This window comes from Centruroides vittatus, unplaced genomic scaffold (assembly GCF_030686945.1).
Source record: "Centruroides vittatus isolate TY-2023 unplaced genomic scaffold, ASM3068694v2 contig_401, whole genome shotgun sequence".
NCBI lineage: Eukaryota > Metazoa > Arthropoda > Arachnida > Scorpiones > Buthidae > Centruroides > Centruroides vittatus.
In genome coordinates this window covers 1,176,267-1,195,485 of record NW_027122216.1, presented here as the reverse complement: position 1 = coordinate 1,195,485, position 19,219 = coordinate 1,176,267, and the positions used below count along the sequence as shown (strand labels likewise).

The following is a 19,219-nucleotide window of genomic DNA, read 5'->3' as shown; positions in this document are numbered from 1 at the left end:
ATTTCATAAATACTAAAACTAATATTAATTACTATTTATTGCAATAATTTAATTCATTCTTTTTACTTTTTAATGCTAATGAAATAGAAGCTATATTTTCACAAAATTAAGTACGTAATGAAAAAAATGTTATAAATAATTATAAAAAGAATTTTATCATTTTTTGTAAATGTGAACTAATTTTGCAGTGATGTATCCAGAATTTTGAGAATATGGATGCTACTCAAGGCATATTCAGGAAGTACCAATGCAAGTCCCATTTTTTAGAGGAATTACTTTACTTTCCTACTTTTTACATCATTCCCACCTTTTTTTAAATTTTTTTAGCTTTTTCAAATTGTTAAATGGAAGATAGAAAATTAGTAATTGATAATTTTGAATTGATAGATTGGTTGTAAATTATATAAACTGCAGTATGATTTATACTCAGTGTGATTCCAAAAGGGAAAGAGAAAAGGTATAAAATTATTATACTTCTTATTTTCACTAAAAATGATTGAAATTACAGTTATTTTTAATTAATATGTAATTACCTTTAGTCCTTGTTCTATATCTATTGAAAGTATTCCAAGAAATATCAGTTTAAATTTATCTGATTTTTTTCTGTATATGGTTACTTTCTGCTATTAAACTTATTCAATAGCATTATTACATTTATTTTAAAGTAACTGAACTAATTTCTTTGGTATTAAGGGGTGCTGCAACATCATAAGCACCACTCCTGGATATACTCCTATAATTTTGATTCTGTGAATGTTATAATTTATATTTTCTTAATATAAGAATCTTATTACACAAAAAAAAAATCAATATAGAATTTTATAACAATTCCATATATTATAATTAAATCTAATTACTTTAATATTTCAAACAACTGTAATATGTAAAACATAATTTGCCTACGAATAATGAACATAACTCCAATTTCTTAAACTAATGTGAACAAGTGCCAATAAAACAGACATTTGTTATTAATATAATATTCTATTTTAGTTTCTTAAAATCAACATTTTAAAATTTACAAATTCAAATAAACCTCTTTCTGTAATCTGTGTTCTAATGAATTTTATTTGAAGATAGTGTAATATCTTTTTGCCTGCTGCTGCCCCCTTTCTGGCACACAAGCATGAAGATATATATGTATATATGTTTAAAAAAAACTTTAGCTCTTAAAAATTACAGCGCTAAGATATATTTTCTTTAATAAATTTAAAGTTATTAAAACAATAAAAATGTGTAAGACTTTATACAATCATAAGTATAAATCAATATATATATTATTAAAGATGTAGATAAATTATTAACATACAGTATATTTATTTATTTATTTATTAAAAATGTTACAGGAAAAATTTACTTAAAATAATATAATATTTGTTTAATTTTGTGCAATTTAAATTTTGATTTGTTATTTTGTGGATAACATTATCTTATTTTAGTCAAATATCCTTTCTGATTAAGAGAAATTATTATATTAGAATCAAACATAGAATATTGAATCCAATCTGAAACCTTTCCTTCAGAAAAAGCAATTTCAGTTGGATTATGTTTGAGGAGTTTTCTTTAACAAGTTTACATGGAATGGCATCAGCTGAGATCAACTTTTAATCAAAAATTTAAGAATTTTACTTTTAAATTATAAATTGTATTTCATTTTTAACATTATATAAATCTATATGTGATAGAAATAAACATAATTATTATATAAAAATATAGCTATTAGAAACAAACTTTAAGGAAACTAAAAATTGTCTTGATACTTATTAGCTAGAATTATGAAGAAGCATAACAAAAGGTTAGCAAAAACTTTATATATTATTTATTAAAAACAACAATTTGCATATCATGAAAATAACAAGTTTGTTAGTTGTAAACACAGAAACAATTTAAATAATGTTGATGTTTTGTTTAAATAAATTATCTTCAAGTTTAATTTTTCAAACTAAAAGTTTTCATTGATTGATTAGTAAAGCAGCTTTTTTACTCTTTCTTTTTTATTTTATTCACTGATTGAAGCATTTTATAACAATTCATCCCATCACTATAATCAAAATTATACCATTTACTATGGATGATCAGATTTTAGTTATTGAAATGTAATTTTCTTTTTAAGTTGGATTTTAGAATTGGACCGGCATTCAATTAATTATCTTTTCCTTTTCCATTTGTTGAACTGTTTTAAATTTAAATGAACAGTTACTTTTGTGACATTATCACAATGCTGGGCTACAATTTTTAACCATATTGTAATTTAAAAATAAGCTTTCCATATCTGGTCTTAATTTTCATCTATCTATCTCCATTCTCAAGATTAACAAAGGATGGACAGAAGGATAACATTGGAAATGTATACAGCTGTAGTCTGCAATTTGAAAATTGCAGCCAAATTAAAGATGCAAGTTACTAAGCTTAAAGTACCATTCCTAATAAAATTATTTTCCAATGAAGATTTTGATCCACAAAACATAAAAACAAATAATAAAAAAAAGAATAGGTATGTAGTTTCTGATAAGTCAACCTATAATGTATTGCATTACAAATGTAAGATACAACAACTTAAGACAGCTGATGGAAAAGTGGCAAAAAAGAAAAAATGCAGAAAAGACCCAAATTAAGTACAATCAAATTGGTGGCCAAGAAAAGGTAATAAAGAAGAATATATATTGTATCAGAGAATGATTGCAAATAAGTTTAACACATCATAATCAATCATCAGTTGATGATCTTAGTTTGATAACAAGGCAAAAAGAGAAAGTTCATAAACTGATTGAAAGTCATGAGAAAAACTGAAAAACTAATTGAAGAAAGTTATATGAAAAACTATTGCAGCTGATAGGTGGCAATATCTCATCGAGATGAAGCATGACTGTATCTATATTATTGCAGTGGAAAAAGGAAGTTCTTTTTTATTTTAAGGCAGGAAACAACCATTTTAAAATTGATTGAGATAAAGTACTGAAAGTTGGTCTGTGAACTTTATGGTAATTAGAATTATATGGGTATTATAATTAAATTTATAAGCTCTGTGTCAGCTTTTCTTTTTTGCTAGACTTGTTACACCAATAATAAACCAACAAATGCCTAAATAATCAGGTTATTATAAGGCTATAATTAAATAATAAATACAAATGAATTTAGTATAGAGGTAAGCATTAGGTGCCATCTCTTATCTAAATTAATCTGTAATTAAAATCAACTTCCCTTCCCACAAGACCTTGTCTATAATTCTGACACTCATCTGTTTATTTACCCCCTCTGCACATCATCACGCATCCCATTGTAACCACGGATTCTTTTAAACTATTGGTCTGAGAGTCCAATAAAAGGGCCAATTTTCTCGCCTTCCGGGTGCAGTCCAGAGAAATAAGATTTGCCACAGAAGATGGTTGTCTGCCATAAGAATCTCTCATCATAATCTTTAACTTTGTGTGCCAAGAAATAAGAAGCTTGATTCCAGCTAATTCATTGTCCTCCAGCACTCCCAAGCTACAGAAGAAGACTATGCACCGACCAACAGTTGAGGTAGTATATATTTGAAATTTGTAAACTCTCTCTCTTGTGAATAAGTTAGAGTTTAATATCCTCTTGGTATATATTTGTATTTTATTGGTTTGTTTTTATTAAATCTTGTATGTTACTTAATAATGGTCTTGTTTCTGAATTCAACTCCCCATCAAAGTCGTCTTATCACTTACCTACGGTCCCTCCCTCTCGGAATTGTATATTAATTTACTCATTAGCATGCCTAATGCTTTATTTAGGCTGGTGTCAAGAAAAACAACTTATAGGGGCATTTTATGATCTCTCTGTAACCAAATTTTAAAATACTTAAATCCATCCTAAGACCCTGCAGGCAGATCTTACAGATCTGTAGCCGAGTAAGCGGTAGAGATTATAATTATCCACCCCCCAGTTCCTCACAGAACACAGAACATACTACACAACCAATTATGCATCTCTAACAACATTTTACATTTTGGTAATTGAGATCCAATGACTCTGTAGTAAATCAAGTTATCTTTTGTGAAATTATATTTTTATTTACAATTTCTGAATTTTAATTTCATTTAAGTTTTCTGATTCAATGGAAAAATAGTTAATTCAGACAAATACAATTTAACATATAATATCATGAATTTAATTTATAATGTATTTTACATGTTAAAGATGCTCCTCAAGTATAAATCCAATCCAAAATGCTTTTATTAACATAACTTATCAGAAAATTCAGGCACTTTAGGGATTACATATAAATTTTCAGAAGTCAACAATAGGAGTAAAAAGGAAGAGATGATAAATTAGAAATTTTTACACTGGAGTAATTTATAATACATGTACCTTTCTGCCTTTTACCAGTGTGCTCCTTCTAACTAAATAATAAAGTAGTTGCAAACGTTTTCGAAGAGCCGTAAATGGTTCAAAAACGTTTGCAACTACTTTATTATTTAGTTGGAAGGAGCACACCAGTAAAAGGCAGAGAGGTATGTGTATTAGGAAGAGATGATTACTTTTAGTAATAATAGTAGTAATGTGGATCTCTCAAGTTTTACTTCTATTTGTGATTCTTGATGAGTCCATCATCAAGAGATTGAGAATCTAAAAGTCCTTGAGTTTTTAAAAACATTTTTATTCCAAAAAATAGCATCTTGAATTGGGTTAATATTCTACTTATTCAAAAAAATATATCTATACATATATATATATATAATACTTACATTATTAGAATATGAAATAATTTAATCAGTAAATCTTATAAAAAACAGATGTAATTAGTTTTTGTCTTATTTCATCTGATACTAAACACATCTGATGCACTGATTATAACAATGTATTGTTACACAAAAATAAAAAAATAACATCACTACAATAAATTTAATCAAACATGCTTAAATATACAATCAACTATTTGGAAAACAATGGTACTCACAGGCAGAGTACATATCATGCAAATTCAGTCCATGCCAGGCCAGGAACATATGCAAAATAAATACAGATCATATGTGATTATTTTACCAATATATACATATATACGTGTCAATAACATACAAAATAAAATGGTTATTGTATATGAAAGTGAATTTTTAAATTATTTAAATTGTTTCAAAATTATTCAAAAGTAATATAAACTGAATATTAAACAGATATATAACAACTAAATATCGTATCTTATTATTTATATTCATATATCATCCAATTGTTTCAAACTCACTCTTTTCTCTCTTAGATACTCTTTTTGTTAATTTTTCACTTCCTTCAACTCCTTTATTTTCTTCTTTATTATCTGATGCTAATGACTTGTTTGGATTAGCAATAACGATGTTAATTGATCCATCTATTTGTTTCAAAACACCAGCAGCCTAAAAAATAAAATAAATAAAAGTATTAAAATATATTAATACATAGTATTATATAAATAAATCTGTTACTGCCTAATTGTGTATTATTAATTAAAATTAGAAATTTATTATAATATTTGATGCTGTTCTGTGAGTTAAAATATCAGGAAAGACTCTTTATATTTGTATAGGGCACAGTTTGTAAAACATAAATATTGTAAAGTATGTATAAAAGCAGTGTCTTTGCATATGAAATCACAAAATTTTCTATAATAATCTTGTTGCGTGAAAAAGCAAGAGATTTTCTACTATATCACTTGAGCTTAATTTACTATTAATTTTTTCTCTTTTTTTGGTGATATTTCTTTTTAATATTAAAATAATGCTGATATAATTTTCTAGTCTGTATTAAATGAAATTTGTTTTTAATGAAACTTTCACAATTATTTTTTTAAAAATCAGAGCATAAGTAAAACAATACAAAATTATCATGTATGGATTATACACCTAAGGTATGAAAACAAAAATCTGTGAAAATTAAGTCTAATTATTCTATTAAAATGTATTAATTAAAGTTCTAAAAAAATATTATCTATTAAATCATTAATATCATATTACAGTTTAAAAATATATAGCATATATTAAGAAAGAAATCTTAAATCAAAATATGAGTGCATATATAATCAATTAATCAATCTTTATTAGCAGAGAGAGAGAACCTTGTTGTACAGAGTGCATATATATTATATACATACATAAATGTTTTAGTTTAAAAATTTTTTTAAATCATTATACATAATTCTCAAACAACTTTTCTGTTTCTGTTAAGTGCAATGATTACAAATCTATTAGTATGCTATAATTACTTTGATTTCCACATGATTTACAATTATAATAAAAAGAAAAAAAAATTGCTATTGTCAATTATTTCTGCATGTTTTTAAACTTTTGATAGCACATTGTATCTAGTTCAATTGTTTTAATAAATATATTAAATGATAAAGTTGTTTCAATTAACTATAAAATAATGAGATTTAATAAAGCATAATAGTTTTGCCAAAAAGAAAAATACATTGTTTTCAATTATTTGAAATAATTTTATAAATTACAAATTTTGTTATATGAAGATAAACATATTTACAATAAAATCAACAAAGGAAAAGTAAAAAAGCTAAGAAATAAACCTAAAATTCATTTTCATTAAAATGAGATACTTACTGTATCATAATCTGCACCAATTAATTCTGTTTGATTAACAGCTAAAATCATATCGCCAACATTTAAGCCAGCCTATTTAAAAGCAGAATTAAAATAAATATGTTACATTCACTTATTGAAAATTAAGTTGTAAAAAATACTAAAAAACAAGCTAGTGTTCAATAAAATTTTAAATTATATTTTTAACCATAAAACTTTCCTTAAAACATTTTTGATATGCAAACAAAGAATTTTACATTAATAATATATTATTAATATTAATACATATACATAGATAATAATACTAAAGTTCATCAATAAATGATTATTTTGCAAACATTTCTGTTTACTTTTGTACACGTTTATTACAGGTGTTTTCAAGCTATAGAACAAATAAAAATCAAATGTGTCACAAGTCAAAAGCAGCAGTTTTCAAACATTTTGAAAAATGAATATTGTAAAATTAAAAATTGACCAAACAAACAAACTTAAAATAAAGTACATAACAAAGTCTGAACTAGAAATTAATATACTTTTTACGTACAGTTTATACTCTTATATCAGTTATATTAATGATGAATATTACACATTTTGGACAATATTGTACAAATATAAAACAAGAAATACTAAAAATATTATTCTAATATATTAGTTTTAAAATTTTTGATGCACAAAATTTTTATTTATGAACTGTAATAATAAAAATAAATTTGTAGTCATGAGATAATTTTTTTCACAAGTACATTTTTTTCACAGTAACATTTTGACAAATAATGAAAACTACATCTCTGAACTAAGATATCACTTTTTTTTAAATATCGTATTTTAATTTTTTTAAGATTTCACAATTTTTTATAATTCAAATGAAATAGTTATGTTACAATGACAAAGTATTATAATATTAAAAAGAAAATATTGATTTAAATATCTTTATTGCCTTGATCACGACAATAAAAATATCCAAATTTGCGATTCTGAGGGATCCAGGTTTGATTCTCAGAAATTTTCATAGATGATTTGACCTGTCCTTTACTATATGGCAACTATAGATCTAGCAAAATCCATGACAGGTATGAGGGGAAAAAGAATTGCAACGATACTGACAAATATTTCAATCCCCTTACTGATTACCAAGAAAACAATATATAGTTAGCATAGAGTGCATTTGGTCAACACTAACTGTGCCCATTTTAGGGGAGATAGAGTGACAGAATGGAATTATTCTGTGGTAATTTTGCAACACATGCAAGTACTTATACTGTATGAATTTTATCAGTTATAATATGTCATTTATCCTCAAAAAGAACATTTGTGTAATCAAAAGTGAACCCTTTTGTGGTCTTTTTTTCTGGAAGTTTCTAACTTCTCCTGGATTCTGTCTTCTTTAAAAGTCATTTCTTTATTTCACAAGTCATGTCTTGAAGAAATTGTGTCTGAAGCACAATAAAAAAAAATACGAAAAATTTTGGAAAACAGATGACATTGTGAATCGGATATTGGAGCAATCATCAGAAAGGAGAATACTTATTAGTCTGGATGATGACAGTTTTTCTGGTGAAGATCCTGCAAATGACGTTCAGACTGATATGAATATACTGTGGCTGTACACCTTTATTTATGTATAGTTTTGTGGCTGTACGCCTTTATTTATGTATAGTTTTTAGTTTAATTTATATTCTATTTCTATAAATCTATCCTTCTTTCCAATTTTTTTTGTCTCATTGTCTCGAACTTCCGAGAACTCGGACTTACCTGTAGCCCACCAGGAGGTAGGGGAAAACAAAAGACGGCGACGAACCTGGAGGGAAAAGGAACGTTCCACTGAACGTTCTTTGGCCGGACACGAACAAGGAAAGACATGTGGCTGCGAACCTTGAGAGTGAGAAATTGGCGAGCTCTGTGAAATAGGGCTAAAAGGAACAGATTGAGAAGAGAATCCGATCACTGGAAGAAGACTCTAAGAAACCGTCTTTGAATGAGAGAGCATACAAGCATTATAAGTCGAGACAAGGATCTGCGTCCAACAACAGCCGAGGAATTGGGTACCCATCTATCCTATAATCCTTCTTACTTCCCTTTCTTTCTTCTATCCCTTCCTATTAGTTTAAGTCCGATTAAAATTCACGCGTGTTAGTTAAGTAGTATTGTCGGGCGGCATTTGTAACGGGACTGTACTCGCGGATTTATGGTTATGATACGAACACCGAGGAACAGCAGGAATCCATAAAGAATTTGTACTATTTATTTCCAACGCAAAATTAAATTTATTTTAATTGATCAACACGTGTACGTGTTTTTCTTTCGCGTCGTACTTTTAACAATACCATTCAAATTCAGGATTAACAAGTCCAAATTTAAAACTTTTTGTACAGTTTTCTCTATGTTATCATTAAAAACAGCCTTTTTCAGAAATACATGGGTGCTGTAAAGAACAGGTCTAAATAATATTATTCTAACATTAAACAGACACAGTTTAATTTTGTTGTTGGTTATAATACAGTCACCTACTGCTGGCTAAAGTCCTCAAATCTCTCTCTCTTTCTCTCAAAGACTAAAAAAATTACTAACTAACTCATTTAATTTATTACTATATTATCATAGCCTATAAAATGTGAGCTATCATACCAAGAAACAGAACACCGAAAAAAAATTTCATAGAATATTGTAAAAAAAGTAAATGGGTGTCAATAAAATCTCAATGGCAGGAAGAAATTTCCAATAAAGATGTTGGAAATTGATAGTGTGAATGATAAGGTTCAAGTTTCAAGCAAGTTTAATGGAGCCTTGAAAAGACATTTAAAGAATATCAGCAAAGAAGATTTTGATGTAGAGAGTACTACCCCATCTTGTCACCCTATCTCGCCTAAAATAGGCAGCTAGTATTGATCAACTACAATCTCTCATCATGCCAACCATAGTATAAAAATACAACTACACATTTATATACTAATATTTTAAAATAGCATTTATCAAATACTTCTAATGATCTTATAATTGTATTTATTAAGTAATAAATGCACAAAATACTGGATAGTATACAAAACACTTATACAACCAAAAATCCAGCTCGTAAAACACAAAACAATGGAAAAAACAAACATTTTCAATTGTCGTTAGCAATCATCTTCAAGTTAAAAAACTTATTCAGAAATGGATATCAGAATAGAATGGTCAATGAAATGTAATAATTTAAAATATAGAACAAACAATGTCTGATCGGCAGTCAGTGGTCACATGTTCGTATCAGGATGTAAATATTGAGATGTAAAAGTAATATTAAATATCCAATAACATTTTCCAAGCTGGGAATAGCATGTTGTTGTCCTTATAGTTGATAGCCATTGTAAAGGTCCGCTTTTAGCGTAGCGGGTCAAAAAGCCATGAGATCGAGATAATTGGTCCCACCTGGCGTTGGGATTATAAACGGCCGGGAAGAACAAAGGAGTAGCGTCTCTGTTTAGGGGTCAATGTGTTTGCCACGTGTCGGGCGGCTTGGAAAAAAATGTAAACAAGGAACGGACGCGACTGTAAGCTACATCGTCGGGAGTAGGGTGGATGTCTTTGGAAGCTCCCAGAGGAAAAGAAGGACCCGACTGGTCGCAAGTTGTCGCCGTGGAACTCCTTAAATTGTAAGGGTGGCGAGAGGAACGGGGAGAAGGGCAAGAGACCGGATACGTGGTAGTCTCTGATACTTAGGAAGCCCGTGAGGTGTAGAGAGAGTGTTCTCCTCTTAAGAATTCCTCCGAGAAGGGTTAGTGTAGAGACCGGACGGCCACACGGTTGAGCCAACTCCGAAAACCGACCGGAGTTTCCCCAGAGTCTAATAGTCCCCAACAGACAAGCTGTTACGTGAGACACCACACCTTTGTTGCATCGTGTGTGTAATGTTGTCAAACTTGTATATCCTGTAAATATTTGTTTTGTAAATAAACTGTAAATATTCACTGGACTGAGTGTGGAGGTGTACTTTTCTATGAACCAACGTAAGAGCATTCTCGGGTCGTAAGAACTAACCCGAGACGGATCATCGTGAAGATCGTAGCGGATTACGTAAGGATCTTCACTGCCATATTGTTTCTACTGGCCTTGTAAATTTCTAGCATTTTCAGATATGGTACATAAATAGAGCAGGCTCTTGTGTATGGTGAATGAGACATGTATTATTGATGTTCACCTACACATCCTCATCCATATGTGACTAAAGCCATAGTAGCTTGCCTTTTATTAATTGAAATAAGATGTTCTTGCATCATTTTGTGTTTCATGAGCTGGGTTTTTGGTTGTGTAAGTGTTTTGAATTATATAATATTCAACTTAATCCAGTTTAAATGAGAAAATTTTAAAATATATTAAATTAATGAACATTTACATATACTTATTAGAATTATTTTTATAGTTTAAAATTAAAGTCAAATTTTATCTACAGTAATATTTGAAATTTACCTGTTTAGCTGGACTTCCTTCTTGAATATCAGAAATAAAAATACCTTGTCCAACTTCAGCATGCTTTCCTTCAATGATCATAATTCCTAAACCTTGAGGACCCTAAGATATTGAAAGAATAGTAATGCAATTGTATTTAAAAAATGCTATCATTATTAATCATTATAAATTTAACTCACTTTTCTCGTTGACACTTTTTTCACTGAACCATATCTTGCAAACCTTTCTTCTTGAGTCTAGTTACAAATTATTGGAATAATTTTTATTAAGTACATAAAATGTTTAATATCTTTCATATATTTTGATACCTTTACTTTAAATAAAAATTACCTCTTCTTGTAAATATAAAGGAAATTGTGTAATGGGTTTCACTGCCATTTCATCAAGAATGTCTTCTTTTCTAAATTAAAAAATTTAATAACTTGAAATAATGATTAAATAAATACAGTATTTGTAGATATCTGAAAATTTTTATTTTTCCTTTTTTTAAATATTGTTCAATTTCTCAAAAATTTTCCTTAAGCTAATTATGATAGCTTATGGAATGACTGAAGCTACCTGACTAATTAACTAACAAATTTAGCATTAAGTTACTTTTAAAATAATTTAGACAATTTATAACCAGTCAAGAGCACCAACACTAAAATCATTTTTGTCTTTCTTTTAAATTTTCTCTCTCTTCTTTTTTGCATTTTACATCCACTTTCCCTAAATATCTTATGTTCAAGAAAGCAGTTAGATCAAATATGAATTTGATCTAATTGCAAAAAGGAAGAAAAAGAGTTCTTCCTCTATGGAATTTGTTTTACTTTCAGTCTTCTGATATTACTAAACATAAAAGAGAACAAAAGTTTGTAGATAGAGTTGTTAGGCATAGTGCCAGGAACTAATATTTGGAAAATCATTTAGGCTTGAAATAATAGAATACAGAGATTTTATATCAAAGATGAATTTTAAATGAACAACTATTGTTGCAAGAAGGTAAGCAATTATTGCATTGCAAAAATTTCAGCCTGGCATTGTGACTCTGTGTTCATATTTTGTTCATTTGTTCGTTTATATTTCACAGATATTCATATTTCGTGTGTTTTCATATTTCATTCGCTAGGATTTATGATGATTATATTAACATTTACTGTAAATGTACATATTTTAATATGATTTTATTTGTTTTTAATGCTTTTCTGGTGATATTACGACTTCAATATTTGTGGTTGATAGACGTAAAATCGAATAAAATGACTTAAACTTGATTTTTATTTTTTCATATATTTTTTTGACAAATGACATATAATCGAGAATGACTTAACTCAAAACGAAGTAACCCGAGGTATGCCTATATAATGTATTTTATTTGTTTTTTCTTCTTTATGATTAGTTTTGATAAGAGATGAAAATTAACAACTCAGCTTTATAAGCTTGTATTTTGAGATATATCCTTATCCCATTTGTGAAAATTTCTCTAATACTACATGTATAGAATGAATAAAATTTTTAACAATTCTGTCATTATTTATTGTTTCTTCATGATCTAACCATCTTAAGTGGGTATCCACATAAGTGATTTTAATGTTTTTTGGCACTGCACATGCAGAACCTAAAGAAAGGACTAATTACTGATTTAAATATTTAAACTTCAGTTTTTATTGTGCAAATCAGGCACAGCCAATCAACAATGAATACATGTCATCATATGTTCAACATCATTTTCTATAAAATAGCCCAGTGGATGAATGCAACAATTAAGAAATTAATAGTAATGGTTCACAAGTTTCCTGAAATATTTTATGAAGAGTACAAAAATGAAATATGATAAAAATAATAATAAATCAATATTTTGTTTTCTTTTTCTTCTTTTCCACAAAGAACAGGTATGTCACTAAGATGATTGCATCATTGTCATCCATAATTGATTTATTCTCCTTTCTTTTCACCAGATAGCATACAAATGTAGTAGTGGATATCACCTGGTGATTTACATAGAAGTAAGTCAGGTTAAAGTTTACCTAGGGAACCCCAATGGCCGCGCTTCCGGTAATCTCGACGGCAGGTGATGTTAGAAATTCGGTGTAGGTGGCGCAATTTTTAAATAACGCTATCGTATGCAAATTTTTTGTTTTTCGTGACGGCTCGATTGCTGCAAGTGGTTTTTTTTCCCACCAGTTAAAAATTTTTGAAGAAAAAATGCTACTTTCTGCTATTTTTAATAGTAAATAGGTAAGTTTTTATTCCGTCTACTTTTCGTGATGCAACGTGCAGCAAATTTAATAATTCTATCGTATTCGTAATTGTTGTAAGACGTTTTTTTCTTTTTTTTGGCGACAAAATGGAAACTGCATACATTAATTCTGAAAATTTTTGGATTAATTGTACCTCCGGTCGTTTCTTTAGATTAATGTACTCTGGTTACGATGATTTGGCAATAGATAAGAAAATGCCTAGTGATGTGAAATTTGCAATATTCTCGAATTTGCAACATGTACAAGAGGTATGCGACAAATGTGGGAAACGTCGTAAATTAATGTATAGAGCAGATAAAAACTCTGTATCGATGCGATGTAATGTTTGCAAGACGAATTATTCAGCTTTCCAAGGAACCTTTAAACGGAAATGTGGTCGTTTGTCGTGGGAGAGTATTTTGTCATTTATCTGGCACCTACTGTGTTTAGAGTGTTCGCTAACTGTTGCTGCTGGAGCTTCGGGAATCTCCAAAAAAACACCAGTCGACTGGGCAAACTTTTTACGTTTTGTTATGATGGTTTCCATTAATAACCTATGTACTGTACTTTTAAGATTGGCGGGATAAATGAAGTTGTGGAAATAGACGAAACAGCAATTGCAAAGAGAAAATACGAGAAAGGTAGAAAATTGAAGGGGACGAGGTGGGTTGTAGGAGGTGTGTGCAGAGAAGGGTCCGGAATCGAGCCGAAATGAAAAGAACCGGAGTCCGTTCCAGCTGCTACACAAAGCGACGAGTGTAAGAAGGGGAAAAAAAGTAAGGCACATTCGTGTGGCGAAACTAAAAAACGTGTAAAAATATCAAGTAAAAAGAGAAACATCAGCGATAGGGATTGCAAATCAAGGAAAAGCGAGAAGAAACGGAAAGGAAATGTATGACAGCGCGTCAAACACGTGAGTAACAGTTTGTTTTATATTTCATAGCTAGCTGAACTTGCAAAATAATCTTAAAACATTTATTTTTTACTAATGTAATTATTATTTTTTCAAAAAATTATACATACTAACTAATTTGCATAATTTTTTGAACGTAGTACGCGTGCGTAGTACAGCAAACAAAATGGCGACCGGAAGTGCGGCCATTGGGGTTCCCTAGGTAAACTTTAACCGTAAGTCACTTGTTTATATACTGGCTTTTCACAATGAAATTGCTCATATAGATACCCAGCTTTAACTTACACTATCTAACTATATAAAATTTAAATATCAAAATCTAGTTGGAAAATGTTTAAAAAGCCACCATATAAAATACATTTAAAATATATTGAACAATTATTTATTGCGACATCGTTATAATGCCGGGCTGGAATTTTTTGTCCAATGCAATGCCCTGTACTGTACATCATACTTTTCCTGTTAACAGCAAAGTCATGCTGGTCATCAGGAGAAAATTTTTGAATTGAAATAACATGACTTCTGGCCAAAAGTGAAAGTTCATATATAGTTTATATTTGGTCTTAACTTTCTGTGGGGTTCAGGGCCATTACAATTTATATTACGCATGTTTTGGGTAGGGTCCTGCCACCAAGTGTGTTTTACCGGACACACCACTGATTGAGACGAAATAAATGATGAAAGCGCAAGGGTAAGAGTCACTCCGAAGTCCAGGAATGAGCCTCTCAGGAGGAAGAATGCAGAGTCAGATATAATCAATTAAAGGGAATTTATTAGTAAAAAAAAAAATGAAAGTTATCAAATCTGATTTTTGGAAATTTGCCTATCTTTATCTATACAATGGGGGGTACCTAACAGGGGGTATTCGAACTATGCGACTCACAACATACCAGGTAAACAAGATGTCTTTTCTCGTCTGATCAGACAGTCAGTCAGTCTCTTGATCCTGTTTCACTCTCTCTCTTTCCCTGTCTTTCTCTTACTGTCTCTCTGGTTCTCCTCTGTCCTGGTTCTGTCTGACCACCTCTGGTCTACTCTCTTGTCTGCCTTCTTGATCAGGCTGGAGCTCTCTTTTTAAACACTTCCAGCATGAGAATATTCATCTTCTGGCGATGATTTATTGGTAGTGACATCATCGGGTGATGATTTATTGGCAGTGTCATCATTATAGCTGAGATGATTGTTTTATTTTGTTATTTGGTAATGACATCAAACTTTTGTAGAATCATCATTGAGTTGGTGTGACTCATCTTTGTTTTGTGACAGTTCTCATCATTATTCATTGATTGCTTTGACTAAGTTCTTTGTTTAATGTGTAAACATTATAGAAGTCCAAGCCTCATCGTGACACTCGGTTCCATAAAAAGGGGGGTGAGTATGATGTTTCCCATTTTTATATTTTTAATCCTTTACAAATTAATTTAATTACTTAATTGCTTCTTCCACTTTTCCTTGGCATGTTGTGAGATTTCTGATAGTTGGATAATAAACCGTTTTATTCTAATTCATTTCTTTAAATTATTTTAAGTTGATATTAAAATTTGGTAAAGGGGGAGTCCCTAGATCAGTAAAATAGGCGAATTTCCTCTTACAACTTCGGTTGTTGTTTAAGATACAGTTAAAGTTCTAACAAAGTTCAAGCGAATACATAATTAGCAAAAAAGTTAAAATAAAGTGATTAAGCAAAAATTATTACAAATGTCGTAAATAACAGTTCACAAATGCTTACATTGAGGTATTTTTGGAGGGGGGAAATGGTGGTCTTCACATTTCATCTATCTAATATTTTTTTCAACATTAAGGAAGGACAGACAGCCAGTGGGAATTTATAGATCTACAATTTTTTTTCAAATTTCAGGCTAATAACTGAATTTAAAAGTAAAACTTAAGTAAGCATTATAATTTGTTTAATTTTTTAAATCAGTTTTTACCTTTTGAATTTGCACCTTTTAATTAATGTTTTCCAACTTTTGGATTGAAATATTGATCATGTTATAGTAATTAAATTATATATTAAATGTAATACAGTCAAACCTGTTTTTATGCGGTCTTTTTTTGTGCAGTTTTTTATTTGTGCGATTTTTGACGACCATCGACGGTCAATGCCGTTGATGGTCGTCATGTTAGCTTATATATACTGGAGGAGGCGATCGGACTGAAGGTCCGGGTAGCGTAACTGGTAACGTGTCTGCACGGATAGCAGAAGTTGCGGGTTCGAGTCCCACTTCGGGCCGATTTCTTTTCCTCCAGTTCCAAATTATTAAAATTATTTATTTAATTTAATTATAATTATTAAGTTTAGTAAGAGATGGCGCCTAACGCCAAGCTCTAGTGCCAAATTGTCTTATTAATTATTTATTTATTATAGCCAACTCTAGCCGGATAATTCGGCTCTTGTGGATGTATAGCTTTGTAACGGGTTAGTCGTTATTTATTTATAGAAATTAATGTAAAGTATGATAATGCGTTCCACGCCAAAAAAATACTCAAATGTTTTATGTGTAATGTTTATTCAAAAAAAACTGTACAATACACACTGTTAAGGAGCGTGAATCATCATCATTTTTTCTTCTAGCATGGAATGAACCATCCTGGAATGAGAATTTGATTTGCAGAAACAAAAACAAATCACAGCTAATATGTTTGATAAACACTCCAAACAATATGCCAAATTCTTGGGTTATGTAATGACTATAATTAAATATTAGAAATTAATTAATTTGACTAGAGGTAGGCAGTTATGTTTCCATCTCGTATTAAATTTAATAATTATAAATAGTTCATTTTTAATTCAGACATTTCTAAAATTTAATTTGGAATCGGTCATTAAATTTAATGACCCAAGAATTTGGCATATCATTTGGCGTGTTTATTATATAACGGGCTATGGTTGTTGATGTTTTAAGTAATATGTGTGAACACAAGTTTGGAAAAATATCACAAGCAATACTAAGATGCTAGAGGAACAAGTACTAAACACAAACTGATGGAGCATGCCGCATGTGCACAATTCAGGATGTCCCCTCACTTGTTATGCAAAACATTGCTTGTTAAGCGAGGCAAATTTTTACAATTTGTTTTGTGTTATGTGAAATACTCATTGTGCAAGGTGCTCATTAAGCGAGGTTCCACTGCATTTGCTTTTTAGTAGAGTATTATTGATTTATTTAAATATGTTAATTTTGTTTTTAATTATTAAGTATTTGGTTGAATTCTTTAAATAATTTAAAAACATAGCATATAAAAATCTTTATTATTTAAATTAGAGCAAAAATTTTTTTTTTTTACTTTTGTATAAGCAAGAATATTTTGTATTAATTGTATCATCAGAAAACATTTAGCACTTAAATACCATATAACATTTGAAATTTCTCACCTTATTAGAATCATTTTATACACAGAACCTGGCAATCCTTTAATCATTGCAGAGGCATTAAGATGACATCTTCCATACATTACTAAACCATTTACCTATATAAAAAAGCAAATATGATTTAACGAAATTTTATTATATTGAAATTAATGATAAAAATGCAATATAAAACAAATAAATTATCCTGTAAGATAAATATTAAAAAGTATAAAATATAACTACTAAAAAGTATTTCTTAGGTCTACAATTTTTTCCTTTTTTTGTTTTTTCTATCACTAGTCATAATGCATAATATTATGAAAATATATTTTTCATATTTTTTTCCTTTAGAATTCTTTTAAAATGTGAAAATATCTACATCTGAATTTTCTTAGATAATTAGGAGTTTTATGAAAGGTGAAATATTTTTAAATAACATAACTGAGAGAAAAAACTAATAACATTGTTTTTTAATTGTTCAAATAAAATTAGTACATCTGTCTGATTTTAAAAAATAAACAAAATTCAGTATTAAAAGTATAATTATTATTTGCATTAAAAAATAATGTTTAAAATCTGCATACAGCATGATTGATATTTAGAATATCTTCACATATCTTTATGTTAGTCATAACTGCACTTATATGCATACATATATATACTCTATATAAGTATAATATATTATCATAAATTACATGACCATATAAAATAGTAGTCTTGTGAGATTATATAAAGTATGAATAGGTCAACACGGAGAACTTTAGTGATTTCTTCGATGGGACAAATTGATAACAAACATGCTTGATAAGGGAATGCTTAGAAGGGAGAATCCATTTATCTCAGTAGGGACTAGACAAAGACAACTATCCAAATTAACAAGATAGCCCTTTAATTTTCCTTGGAACATACAATACAACCAGGGAAACATACAGGTATGTACGGAGCCTGACAATTCAATCTACCAAATAGTTTTAACACACAAATCTCCCGACAATAATATGCTACAGAATTCCCGAAACACACAAACATAAAACATACTGACAATGAGTTTAAAGTGTACCTCTTCTTTTACTTCTTATCAGACAGGAAATAGTTTGAAAACGAAATCTTCCTGCTGACCTGATTGCACAGTCTTTACTTTCTGGCTTCCCGACTATTTTTTTCATGCACTTTCACACACCACAACACTCTTCCCTACTCATTCTTCCTTCTCTCTCCACTTCCATTCTAACTTCTCCTCGAGACAACCTCAAATAAATCTCCCACCCTAAGTTACACACCCAGATTTACATGACTCTCCACCAAGTCGGACCCACCACATGGCGAAGGGGGGCAGGAAAAGACATAAGGCACAGTCTGAGATAATATAATGACTAAATACTGCTGATGCATACATTTTGTGCACTTAAAATTTTTTGTTTTATCTTTTAACTTTTTCCTCAATTTTTCAGTTATATTTTTATTAGAACATTAAATAAGAATAATAAGCAAAATTTATAATTCATTTTATACATATAAAAATACCAAAAACTGAAATGCATAATTGCATTAGATAAAAATAATTAAACATGATTGAACCAATAAATATAAAACTATTAAAAACAAAACTTGACAAAAGTGTGCCATGGTCATCATAAGGCTTTGTGTCATACACATAGAGGATATTCAAAAAAGGAATTCCATACTGCCAAAAGAGAATTAGTGTCCTTGAAATTGACAAAATACCCTAGACATGCTGCTTTGTAAATATGGAATGCTT

At 29.4% G+C, this 19,219-nt stretch overlaps 1 protein-coding gene across 4 annotated transcripts in view; it reads right to left on the bottom strand.

Annotated features, from left to right (window-relative positions):
• The window catches only part of LOC136976540 (multiple PDZ domain protein-like), a 289,818-nt gene that overhangs the window by 42,501 nt on the left and 228,098 nt on the right, over nt 1-19,219 (bottom strand). For all 4 annotated transcript variants that reach the window (XM_067271850.1, XM_067271852.1, XM_067271853.1 and 1 more), the window contains 6 exons: nt 17,485-17,579; nt 11,307-11,376; nt 11,156-11,212; nt 10,977-11,078; nt 6,555-6,626; nt 5,210-5,357 (listed from right to left, as the gene is read on the bottom strand). In XM_067271850.1, coding sequence (XP_067127951.1) covers nt 5,210-5,357; nt 6,555-6,626; nt 10,977-11,078; nt 11,156-11,212; nt 11,307-11,376; nt 17,485-17,579 — 544 coding nt within the window. The remainder of the gene's footprint in view (nt 1-5,209; nt 5,358-6,554; nt 6,627-10,976; nt 11,079-11,155; nt 11,213-11,306; nt 11,377-17,484; nt 17,580-19,219) is intronic.